Source organism: Cetorhinus maximus, chromosome 13 (assembly GCF_964194155.1).
Source record: "Cetorhinus maximus chromosome 13, sCetMax3.hap1.1, whole genome shotgun sequence".
Taxonomy (NCBI): Eukaryota; Metazoa; Chordata; class Chondrichthyes; order Lamniformes; family Cetorhinidae; genus Cetorhinus; species Cetorhinus maximus.
The window spans coordinates 42,595,868-42,608,917 of NC_135891.1; the positions used below are offsets into that span (position 1 = coordinate 42,595,868).

At 38.7% G+C, this 13,050-nt stretch overlaps 1 protein-coding gene across 2 annotated transcripts in view; it reads left to right on the forward strand.

Moving 5' to 3' along the window:
• The window catches only part of slc9a8 (solute carrier family 9 member 8), a 73,024-nt gene that overhangs the window by 40,053 nt on the left and 19,921 nt on the right, over window positions 1-13,050 (forward strand). For both annotated transcript variants that reach the window (XM_078555311.1, XM_078555313.1), the window contains 2 exons: window positions 8,510-8,626; window positions 12,892-12,974. In XM_078555311.1, coding sequence (XP_078411437.1) covers window positions 8,510-8,626; window positions 12,892-12,974 — 200 coding nt within the window. The remainder of the gene's footprint in view (window positions 1-8,509; window positions 8,627-12,891; window positions 12,975-13,050) is intronic.

Here is a 13,050-nt window from a genome sequence, read left to right on the forward strand (position 1 = left end):
GAGTTTGAAAGTGAATTGAGAGAGAAATTTTTCTCAGAATGGACACAGAAAAAAGTTGGATTGGGAGTGGGAAAGAGTTAAGTGGGTGGAGAATGATGCAAAGAAGCAATCAGAGAAGACCTTCTTTGTGGTTGATGTGATGTGGGTAGGGAGTTCACGTGAGATGGAGCTCAAAAGGGCGGCCATGAATATTGATTGAGGAGTTTAAATGAAGGATCAGATTAAGGAAGTATAAGAGGGCAGTGAACTGAGGAGAAAGAATGTGATGAATTGAGATGCAGGTTAAAATCACGGAGGATGAGAAGCTGTTTGTTGCCGAGGCTGAAAGAAGAAAGCAGTGAAGATATCTTGGAGAAAATTTTATTTGGTGGGTGGTAAAGGACAAGAATTTGAAATGAGAGGTGAAAGGGGTGATAGACGGTCAGATGCTAAGGAGCTGAAAATGCCAGAGGAGAAAGTGGACCAATATGTGATTTGATGATGAGAGCCATACCGCACCATCTAAGCGAGGCAAATGGTGGTAAGTATAGCCAAGTAGGGAGGCTTTGTTTAGGGAAAAGTGTCATCACCTCTCAGCCAGGTTCCTATCAGGGTCATAATGTTGATGCAATCATCCACAATAAGCTCATGGATGGCAAGGGCCTAGTTAACAAATGAACAGATATCCTGCAGGGAGATCTGAATGGAGGTGGTGATAGGTGATTCATGCTGACCGTCCATAGGGTCAACAGTGGGAGGGGGAATTCGACAGGGAGAAGATTGGCAAGGTTAGACCCCAAACAATGGGTAGGAAGATCAACAAGAGAGTGTAAAATTGGGCAGTTGGGGCTCCCTGTAAGGTGGCAATGCTGAGTACTTAGATGCACCCTTCAGAGATGCCATGGGCTTACTAAGAGGGAGTCAAGCTTGGGATGGCGGCAGGAAAATAGGAAGATTAAAAAATACTGAAGGGTTGGGGAAAGGATTTGGAGCAGAGCACCTGAGAGGGGAAGAAATGAAAGGAGACCTGGTGACAGGAGAATGAAAACTAGGTGGGGTGAAGAGAAAATTTTTTTGGAATAAAAGGGAAAATAGTGTTCATTGGCTAAGATCTGGAATGGCAGTCAAAATGCACATGTGAATGGACACAGAGAAAATGGGAGTTAAATAGGCCTGGTTACGTAAATAATGGTAACAAAATATGTTCCAGGACACTGGAGTAAAGACTTTCGAATACTGAAACCCGCAGACTGATTTAAGTTTGTTTACTGCTTTTAAAATCAGTTGAATATGCCAATTATATTGCATTGGTTAAAAGTGTCTTAACTAGCTTCTACAAGGGTCTGTAATGAGTTAGTTAAAAGCAGCCTGTGCAGGAGTAAGGTTTTTGAAATTGATCTCAGCAGCATTTAATTCAGGCAACAGAATTTCCCAGGATTCTTACTGTGGATTGCTATCCTTTGATCCATGTCGGAAGTCCACATCTATACACCACAGATGAAGGCCAGGTCAGGCTGGATTGGAATAGCCCCTGCAATGAAAGAGTCTGCCAAGTCTGCAGGTGTTTACATAATGACCGTGGCCATTTGGATGACATGCCAGAGAACAATTGGCACAGAGAGGTTTTCTTTTAGTTAGGTCACTGAGCTGTTGGTATCCATATGTAACCACTCCAGCAAGAAGATAGTTTGAGTCAGAAATATAAAATTTCCCTGCTATATCTAGATGTGAAATTGAAATTTTTGTAGAGCCATTTGCCACGATAATGATGCCTCTGCCATCGACCAAATATGAACTTTCCTTCTGCTGGCATAAATGAACATGCAAATACTGAAATGGATGCATTATCACAACCAGTGGTTTAAAAATGGTGGGCGAGGTGCCAATCAAGTTTTGTCTTTGCTGGCGTTGAGCTTCTTGAGTCTTCTTTGTGCTGCACTCATCCAGGCAAATGGAGAGTATTCCATCACACTCCTGACTTGTGCCTTGTAGATGGTGGTCAGACCTTGGAGAGTCAGGAAGTGATTTACTCACCGCAGAATTCCCAGCCTCTGACCTGCTCTTGTAGCCACAGTATTTATATGGTTTTCTAGTTAAGTTTCTGGTCAGTGGTAGACACTTAGGATGTTGATGGTAAGGGATTCAGCAATGGTCATGCCATTGAATGTCTGGAGGAGATGGTTAGATTCTCTCTTGTTGGAAATGTCCATGCCCTGACACCTTTGTGGCGCAAATGTTACTTGGCACTTATCAACACAAGCCAGGGTGTTGTCCAGGTTTTGCTGTATGCAGACTCTGACTGCTTAAGTATCTGAGGATCTGCAAATGGATCTGAACAGTATACAATTATCAGCAAGTGTCCCTACTTCTGTCCTTATGATGGGAGGAAGGTCATTGATGAAGCAGCTGAAGATGCTTGGGCCTAGGACACTATCCTGAGGAACTCATAAATTGAGGTCCTTGGACTGATATGATTAGCCCACAACAACCACAAGTATTTTCCTTTCTGTAGGTATGACTCCAGCCACCGGAGAGTTTTCTCCCTTTTTCCCCATTGGTAAGGCTAGGGCTCCTTGATGCCACACTTGGTCAGTTGCTGCCTTGTTATCAAGGGTAGTCATTTCACCTCAGCTTTGAAATTCAGCTTTTTTCTCCATGTTTGGGCCAAGGCTGTAATGGAGTCTGGAGTTGAGTGAATCAAATTGTCTGAAGATTGGCATCTGTAATGGTGGGCATTAATGGTCTGGCTAAAGATGGTTGCAGATGCTTCAGCCTCGTTTTTTACACTGACATGCAGCCTCTGCCATCATTGAGGGTGGAGATATTTTTGGAGCCACCTCTGGTTAATTGTTCAATTGTCCACCACCATCCACCAATGGATGTGGCAAAGCTTTAATTTGTTGGTTGTGGGATCACTTAGCCCTGTCTGAAGAATGTTGTTTGCACTTTAGAGCATGCAAATGGTCCTGTGTTGCAGCTTCACCATCTGACTGTCTTGTTAGAATCATGTCAGGTTCAAATCTTGTCCAAATCACCGAGTTGAATTTATTCATGAGGCATTCACCTATCCCTGGGTACATTTCTGATTTGAGTTAGCTCTGGAACAAAGATTTTTACAAAAACTGGATGGTGATTAAAATCAGAGCCTTGGGTTTGGAAGAAAACGTCACTTCCCACATCTTGATCTTTTGTTCCCACTTCCTGTTAAATTGTTTGCCACTTTTTCTACCTCCTTACCTATAAATCTAAAGCCTTCCAAGAGTGTTGCTCTAATCTCTCACTTTATTACTCTCAACATCTGCCAAATTAGGGGACAGTGATCACTGCATCATAAGGTTTAGGTTGGCTACAGAAAAGGATAAAGTACAATCCAGAGTAAGAATAATTAACAGGACAAAAGCCAACTTTGAAAGAATAGATCTGGCTCAAATAAATTGGAATCAAAGATTGTCAGGCAAAAACGATGGAGCTGCCTTTAAAGAATAAACATTTTGGGTTCATTCAAGGTATATCCCTAAAGCGGAAAGGTAGGCTAAACAATTCGAGTTTCCTGGATGATGATAGAGTTAAAAATTAAGATAAAACAACAAAAGTGTCAGGTGGATAATATAATTGAGAACCAGGCTGAATACAGAAAGTTTAGAGGCGAATTGAAAAAGCAAATCAGAGAAGCGAACAGTGTATGAGAAGAGACTGGTAGATAACATAAAAAGAAATGCAAAAGACTTCTATAGGCATATAAATAGTACAAGGGTGGTAAATGGCGACATGGAGCTGATTAGGGACCAAAAAGGAAATTTACATATGGAGGCAGGGGCCTGGCTGAGGTACTAAATGAGTATTTTGCATCTGTCTTTTCCAAGGAAGAAGGTGCTGTCCAGATCATGAAGAGGTTGCTCAAAGACTTGAAGGGTTTAAAATTGATAAGGAGGTGGTATTGGATAGGCTATCTGTACTTAGTTGATAGGCACCAGGACCAGATGAGATGCATTCAAGGATACTGAGGTAAGTGGGAGTGGAAATTGCAGAGGCACTAGCCATAATTTTTCAATCTTCCTTAGATTCAAGGATAATACCAGAGGACGAGAGAATTGAAAATGTTGCGCCCTTGTTCAAAAAAGGGTAAGTAAAGACACAAGCCTAGCAACTTCAGGCCAATTAATTTGACTTCAGTGGTGGGGAAGCTTTCAGAAAGGATAATTTGGGACAAAATTAATAGTCAATTAGGAAAAATGTGGGTTAATTAAGGAAAGCCAGCATGGCTTTAAGGGCAAATAATTTTTAACTAAAAGAATTCAGTTCCATAGCTGGGACTCCAGAGGAACAATCGACTCAGTCATCTACATCTTTAAAGCAGAAGTCTCAAGACTTCTCAAGACTCAGATCCCATCTATAACCAACAAGGCAGCGAGCTACGAGCTGTGAACTTGCTTTAGTTTTTAACTAACTCTAATTTGCCCATATTTATCTTCCCTACTTTGTAATCTGTATTTGTGTGTGTGTTTTTAGAGCGTGTGTCTGTGCGCATGCCATACGTTTGTGGAAGTCGGGTGTAATTTTAATATTTTAGCCAGTTCTTTTAGGGTAATAAAGCTTGCACCTTACTTTGTTAAACTCAGAACCTATCTGACTAGTTCTTTTATAATCAGAGCACATTGACAGTTAAGTATGCACTAAAGTTGGCAAGGATATCCTTATTCAAAACAAAAACCCTGTTGTGGTCATGTGCAGAGAGAAAAGAGGGGAGCCCTTTGACCTATCCTCAATGGGGTCAATGGGTCGTAACAATGCTAATAGTAGAGTTGTTAGTTGGGGGGTGATGATTTTTAAAAAATGTGAAAGTAAAATGGCATTTGAGTTTTCCAAAGTAACAATAATTGGCCTAATTCAAATGGAGTAGAAACCCCAAGTATTGGCAATCATGAACAATCTTTTCAACATTCTCAAAATTCTCAGTGTAAATCACTTACTATCAGTTAGGTTCATGTTGTATACAAGTTAGAAGCATTCTTCAAGATTTCCAGCTGCTATCCAGCAGTTTCCAGACCAATGGCATAGAATAAAACAAAAGGATTCCAATAATTTTTGTGCTGGCTTACAGCTTTATTCACTGAAGTGATCTTGTAAGTAAGAACAGAGGCCATGGAGTTCAGCTAAACGGTGACTGTTTCTTGCGTTCTAAGTGGTGTCATGTGGCTCTTATGTTTGGGGAGGGAGGAGTTGAAATGCCAAATGTTGCTTCTCCCATGCTTACATGAGAAGGTGCCATAGAAAGGGGGAACAGGTATTCCTGTTCCCCGAAGGGAGGGAAAGGGCTGAGGGTGGAGATGTAGGAACTGGGAGGGTACTGCCAACCACAATAGAGGGGAATACTTGCTTGAGGGAAAAGGAGCACATGGCAGAAGAACTAGTGTGGAACATGGCACCATCAGAACAGCGATGGAGAAGCTGGGAAAATAGAAGTATTTTCAGGACGTGGGATGGGAGGAAGTGTAATCAAGGTAATTGTGGGAGCCTGTTGGCTTTAGGTATTGGTTGACAGCCTATCGCCAGAAATGGAGATAGAGAAGTCGAGGAAGGGAAGTGTCGAAATGGGCCATCTAAAAGCTGTATAATGTTGCTTTTTCCATATAGATGGAGAAAAAAAATCATAATGCAACACAGTAAACAAAGTTGTTACCTTTTTAATGAAATAATTAATATTTCATTATATTAATGAAATATAAATGACACTAAAGTTTGAAATTGGGAGGAGCAGGATTGGTAAAAGAGAAACAGGAGGACTAAAAGTAAAAATGATAATCTAGAGAATAGAACAGAGATGAACAAATCAAATGAGAGAAGAAAGAGAGACATAGTTCCTGGAATAATGAAAAGAAAATGAACAAACAAATTATTGCCATGAAGGCCAAGTGCATTTACTAAGGCAGGCATTGGTGTTTTAAAACTCATCTAAACACAGAACTTAGTGCATAAATGAAAGCAAAATACCGTGGTTGCTAGAAATCTGAAATAAAAACCAAAAATACTGGAATCACTCAGCAGGTCAGGCAGCATCTGTGGTAAAAGAAACCTTTCTTCAGAATTAGGTGGCATTAAATATGAGCAGATTTTAATTAAGATTCTTTTTTGTAGATAAGTTCTAGACATAATGCTGTCAATAGGTTTGTGTTTTCATACTTGGATCATGTTTTCAAGTCAAAACCTTATCCATCGTTTCATTTAATTTGATGTCAAGTTTCAAGTAGTATTTTAGTCTTAGTACATTGAAACCTTTAGCCATATCTTCTACATTTCAGTGAGCTATATTAGTGCATTCTATATAAGTTATCATTCGTAGCAAAATTGGAAGATTGAAGTAAAATTAGTGCTAAAATACACCAGTTAACTAATTTGTTGTAATTAAAATCAATTGGTCTAGTTCTTCCAACCACATTTATTTATTACTGTAACAGACATCAAAACCAAGAAGATTCTATCTTGGTTTTTACAATCTTTGAAGTTTACTGCTTTAGTATTTAATGGGCATTCGGAAACAATAAGAAACTACTTTTTATGGTTCAAGCCAACCTCATTCTAGACTCTCGAACAGCACCAATGCTAATCCCTTGTTTAGAGCTGTTAACTGTTTGGGGAGAGGAGTGCCTGTTCCACACACCTTCCACAGTCAAGTATTCGCTTGTGTAGGTAACCTATATTCTCTCCAATGAAGAAATTAATGATTGACAGTAAAATTTATTCTCTCAACTAAGAGCCCAAATTGGAAATCAAATCTGGGATTTTTCTGGCTTCTTTTGGCAGCTACTCGTGAACTTTAACCAGTTGGGCCATTGCAGCTGATAGTATAGAATATTGTTATAAGAACCCGAATACATTGAAATCCTTAATATCTAAATTAACTTGGATAAATCAACCTACCACCTTTTTTGTTACTGTCTTGTTTAAATACTTTAAGATTTCTCCCCTTCCAAAAGTTTTACAATGTTGCCTTTCAGGTTTTTGATTCTTTTCACTGGGAACTTCATTCAGTAACCTTTTCAATTATGTATGTGATGCAGTAGATTTAATGTAAACCAAAATACTTTTTCCTTGTGTTTTCTTTCATGGAATAATATGTGCTTTGACCATCTCTTCCAAGAATAGCAAGATGAATTGAGTATTTTAAGAAATATGAAACACCATAATAAAATGTAATTGTAAGAGCATAACTTGATTTGGTTAATCTTGCTTGGACAGTTAAAATGCTACATTAGGAAAATTACAATGTTTCAATCATCTTGCAAGTAATACTTCTGCTGTTGAAATCATAGGGAGTTGGTTAAAATTGTACTTGATTAAGATAGCAGCTTGCTAATTTTAATGTCTGGAGGAACTAGTTCAAATACAAAGGGAAAAAAAATAGATCAAAGTCTGTTTTTGCTAGTAGCTTTTCCAGGATTATAAGTGACTTGGTTTGTGGCAGTCTCTGGTTAAACTTTTAAACATGATCTCTACATTGCTGGAATGATCCTGATTTAATATTCAGTATGATGCATATTTTTGTGAATTGCTGTGTGGGGATGGAGGTGAATTTATGATCTGAATTTTGCGTTGAACTAGCAGTATGCCCTACCCATGCTCACTGTTGTTAAGCAGTAAATCAGACAGCAACCTCTGCCGCCCACATGTGCACAAGTTGATACAGGAATCTGCTAGTTCCTGTCCAATTTGCCCTGCTCCTTCAGGAGCTTTTCCATTACAGCACCTCACTGATAAACTGCATTCAAACACATGGAAGGGCGTGGCTTTGTGGTTTTTACCCATTAAATACAGGGGGGAAAAAAGATAGGGCATGTCCATTCACGCGTAAATTATTTTTTAACCATGTGATTAAGTTTTTAACTCCTGTGAAACAACCCCTCTGGTACTAAAAGTTTACTTTTATAAATGTGTAGTTCTATTCCTTCACATTTTAATTATTGTTGGGAATTTTTTTTTTTACTTAAAAAATGTTGGACTTTTCCTTTGTCTCTTCTATCTCTCACAATCCCATCTTTCTTTGCCTTTCAATTACATTTTTTCATAGGTGATTTTACACTGAATTAACCATTCTAAGCTATACTTCCTGGTTTAGACTGCAGCCCTCCAAGGATTTTTCTCTATCCTTAGTTGAGGAGATGCTCTGTCTCTTGCTCTGTTTTCACAGGTCAGAAGGCAGTGTACTGTTTTGATTGCCTGATAACTGCTTATTGCAATGTGAAAACTCTCAGGAATTTTGTGGGCATGTGTAATGAATAATATGTGCCGTTCGTTCACTGCTGACCACAAAATCTGGGCCAAGCTTTTGAAGCCATGTGTAAGTACTGAGTATTTTCAACTTTGTCCATTTCACAGAACAAAAATGTCGATGTTCCGTACATGAATCTTTGTCATAAATTGTGTTTATTTCACAGCTGCAGTAATAATGAATTTAACTGACTTGATATTTTAGGATTTTTTGATTAAAACCTGTGTCAAAACTGCTTTTTGTTGTTTCCTTGTTTCTTTTTAGGAATCATGGCTATTCTGTTTTCTGGCATTGTGATGTCACACTATGCTCACCATAACCTCTCTCCAGTTACTCAAATCCTTATGCAGCAGACACTGCGGACTGTTGCTTTTATGTGTGGTATGTATTTTTGGGTGAGGTTTGCATTACTCCAGTCTTTACAATTATAGTGTGAAAATGTTTTTAAAATTGCAGTAACATGATTTTAATTTGGCTCAAGAGCTAACTAACTTTGATACGATTTGAAAAATGACTGAGCAACTATTCAAGAGTAGCATGGACATTTTGACTTGTTATTGTCTGGTCTTTGTCCCCCTGCCCTCGCACCTTCCGATCACTTCAATGGACTAATAATGTAAGATGCTTTTGTCATTATTCGATCTGTTCAGATCTCTCAACATCAGACAAAGCATCTTGCAGATTTGGTACCAAGGGAACCAAAGCTCTATACTAAAAAAAATGGAGTATAAATTAACTAAAAGTCCTTGCTATGGTGAATTGAAGAGAAAATAGTAGCTTTATGTAAAGTAACTGAAATTAGTAGGTGAATTTGGGTATCTAACAACTTTCTTTAGCAGCCACCCATGTGTGGAAATAGAAAAATAGAACAGTTCAGCCTGATCTATTTTTAAATAAAATTAATTTTGAAGGGTTTATTTCTTCCTTATTTGTAAAAATGTAATACTGTGTCTTTGTGTAATATGATTTAATCACAATTGTAATAGTCTAAAGAATAATTTTAATCTTCATGTAGATTGGGAAAATCAAATTGGTAGAGGTAGCCACAAGCAAGAATTCATTGTGTATGCGGGACAGTTTCCTAGAACAATATGTTGTGGATCCAACTAGGGATCAGGCTATTTTGGATCTGGTATTGTGTAATGAGGCAGGTTTAATAAATGATCTCAGCATAAAAGAGCCCCAAGGAAACAGTGACGATAATATGGTGGAATTTAGCATTCAGTTTGAGAGTAAGAAACTTAGGTCGGAAACAACAGCGCTAAACTTAAATAAGGGTAATTACAAAGGAATGAGGGCAGAGTTGGCTGGAGTGGACTGGGAAGACGATTGATGGACAATGGCAGGCATTTTAGAAAATAGTTCATAACTCACAACAAAGATGTATCCCAGTGAGGAAGAAGGATTCTAGGAAGGGGATAAACCAACAATGGTTAACCAGGTAAGTTCAGGATAGAAACAGAATTACCTGGAAAAACTCAGCAGGTCTGGCAGCATCGGCGGAGAAGAAAAGAGTTGACGTTTCGAGTCCTCATGACCCTTGAAGGGTCATGAGGACTCGAAACGTCAACTCTTTTCTTCTCCGCCGATGCTGCCAGACCTGCTGAGTTTTTCCAGGTAATTCTGTTTTTGTTTTGGATTTCCAGCATCCGCAGTAGTTTTTTGTTTTTAAGTTCAGGATAGTATCGAAGTGAAAGAAAAAAAACATTAAATGTGGCAAAGATTAGTGGTAAACCAGAGGATTGGGAAATTTTTAAAAACCAACAGAAGATTGCCAAAAAATAAAAAAGAGGAAGAATATAAACTGAGGCCAAACTAGAAAGTAATATAAAAATGGACAGTAAGTGCTTATTTAAATATATAATAAAAAGGAAGTGGGAGACCAAAGTCAGTACAAGCCCCTTAGAGAATGAGGCTGGGGAAATAATGGAGAACCAGGAAATGGCAGAGCAGTTGAATAAATACTTGCATCGGTCTTTACGGTAGAAGACACGAATAGCATACCAAAAATACTAAATAATCAAGGGGCAAAAGGGGAAGAGAAAATAAATACAATAACTATCACTAGAGAAAAAGTACTAGGGAAACTAGTGGGGTTAAAGGCCTGAAGCTGATGGGTTGCATCCTAGGGTATTAAAGGAAATAACTGCAGCGATAGTGGATGCACTGGTAATAATCTTCCAAGAATCCTTAGATTCTGGAAAAGTCCTAGAGGACTGGAAAACTGCCAATGTAACATCCTTATTCAAAAAGGGAGGGAGACAAAACACAGGTAACTATAGGTCATTTAGCTTAGCATCCGTCATTGGGAAAATGTTAGAGTCTATTATAAAGGATGTAATAGCAGAGCATTTAGAAATGCATAACATAATCAAGCAGAGTCAACATGGCTTCATGAAGGGGAAGCCATGTCTGACAAATTTATTAGAATTCTTTGAGGAAATAACAAGCAGGATAGACAAAGGAAAACCAGTAGATGTAATATATTTGGATTTCTAAAAGGCGTTTGATAAGGTACTGCACATAAAGCTACTTAATAAGATAAGAACCCATAGTGTTGGGGGTAGTATATTAGCATGGACAAAGGATTGGCTAACTAATAGAAGACAGAGAGTTGGGGGATACAGGGGGCATTTTCAGGATGGCAACCTATAACTCGTGGAATGCCACAGGGACCAGTGCTGGGACCACAATTATTTATATGACTTGGATGAGGGAAGTGAATGTACTATCGCCAAGTTTGCGGATGACACAAAAATAGGTAGCAAGGCAAGTGGTGAGGATGACACTGTCTGCAGAGGAATATAGACAGGTTAAGTGAGTGGGCAAAAACTTGGCAGATGGAATATAATATGGGAAAATGTAAGGTTATGCACTTTGGCAGGAAGAATAGAGGAGCTGAATATTTCTTAAATGGAGAAAGACTGAAGAAAGCTGCAGCACAGAAGGATTTGGGGGTCCTTGTGTATGAATCACAAAAAGATAGCATACAAGTTCAGCAGGTAATAGGGAAGGCAAATGGAATGTTGGCCTTTATTTCAAAGGGAATGGAGTACAAAAATAAGGAAGATGTGCTAAAATTATACAAGGCACTAGTTAGACCACACCTACAATACTGTGAACAGTTTTGGCCCCCTTACCTTTGGAAAGATATACTGGCATTGGAGGCAGTCCAGAGAAGATTCACTAGGTTGATCCTGGGTATGGAGGGATTTTCGTTTGAGGAGAGGTTGAGTAGGTTAGGCCTGTACTCATTGGAGTTTAGAAGAATGAGAGGTGACCTTATGGAAACATATAAAAGATTCTTAGGGGGCTTGACAGGGTAGATGCTGAGAGGTTGTTTCCCCTTGTGGGAGAGTCTAGGACCAGAGGGCATAATCTCAGAGTGAGGGGTTGCCCATTTAAGACAGGGATGAGGAAGAATTTCTTCTGAGGGTTGTTAATCTGTGGAATTCTTTACCGCAGAGGGTTGTAGAGGCTGGGTTGTTAAGTATATTAAAGGCTGAGGTGACAGATTTTTAATCAGTAAGGCAGTCGAGGGTCATGGGGGAAAAGGCAGCAAAGTGGAATTGAGGGTTATCAGATCAGCCATGACCTCATTGAATGGTGAAGCAGACTCGATGGGCCAAATGGCCTACTTCTATTCCTACGCCTTTTGGTCTTAATTGATAAAGAGTTGTGCTGTGCAAGTGATGAAAGAAAATTTGAAAGAAACTGTTTGTATTTTCTAGTTCTGTGCTGTATTTTCTTTGTTATTTTATTTTAATCTGCTTTGAGAGAACAATGTTTTTGATAAAATTTCAAATTAAAACCTTGAAAAAATGGAGGACCTTTCCCACGTAAATGACCTTTTATATTTATATAAACATAATGTTCTTTCAATGTTATTTATGTATAATGTTAAGCTAACTTTGATACCTTATTATGTTCACTTTCTTGGTTTTTGCTATGCTATGCACTATTTCCCAACCGCTGGGATAGTGTAGGTGCTGCAACACCTGTGTCCATAACAGATTTCATAGCACCTAAAAGGTGCATAAGTCTCCATGATATGCTTCCCTCAGTGCCAGGATCAGGGCTTTCCAACATATGAAGTTGAAGAATTGAACACAATACATCAACATCATGCTTTCGGAATTTAAATGCAATTGTTTAAATTTAAACTTTTTGAAGAAATCTCTAGGCTATGCAGTTTGGTGCTAGAAAGAGAACAATTATGTTTCTTTCTCATACAGCATCTGTATGGCAGCTAAGGCACACCAAGTGCTGAGTAAATCTTTCTCGACTGCACCACAATATGCCTTATCCTCAAAAAAGCATCAATTATTACACTGAGATTTCCACCCCACGTCAATCATCTTTTTGATTTATCTGACTTATGTTACCAATTTGTACCGAACTGCATATAATTTTGTGAACCTTTGTCCTTTTAGGAAGTGGGTTGAGATGATCCACACTGTTCATGTCTGCAGGCCCCTTACACTTGACAGAAGAACAAGAGGAATTTCATGCTCTCAATCTGAACTAGCTTCAAACCTATGCCCCTGGGCAGATGGGCGGTGTGCAAAGCCTTGCTTGATTGCACTACTATCTTAAAATCTTTGTAATATTTTTACCCAGTAACATGAAACCTTTTTTTTTCCCAGAGACGTGTGTTTTTGCTTATATTGGCCTGGCAATATTCAGCTTTCCTCACAAGCTTGAGATCTCTTTTGTTATCTGGTGCATTGTGAGTACATATTTTAACAATTCTTTATATTAAACTTAATTCTTAACCTTTTTAATCCAGTACAGTTCATCATTCA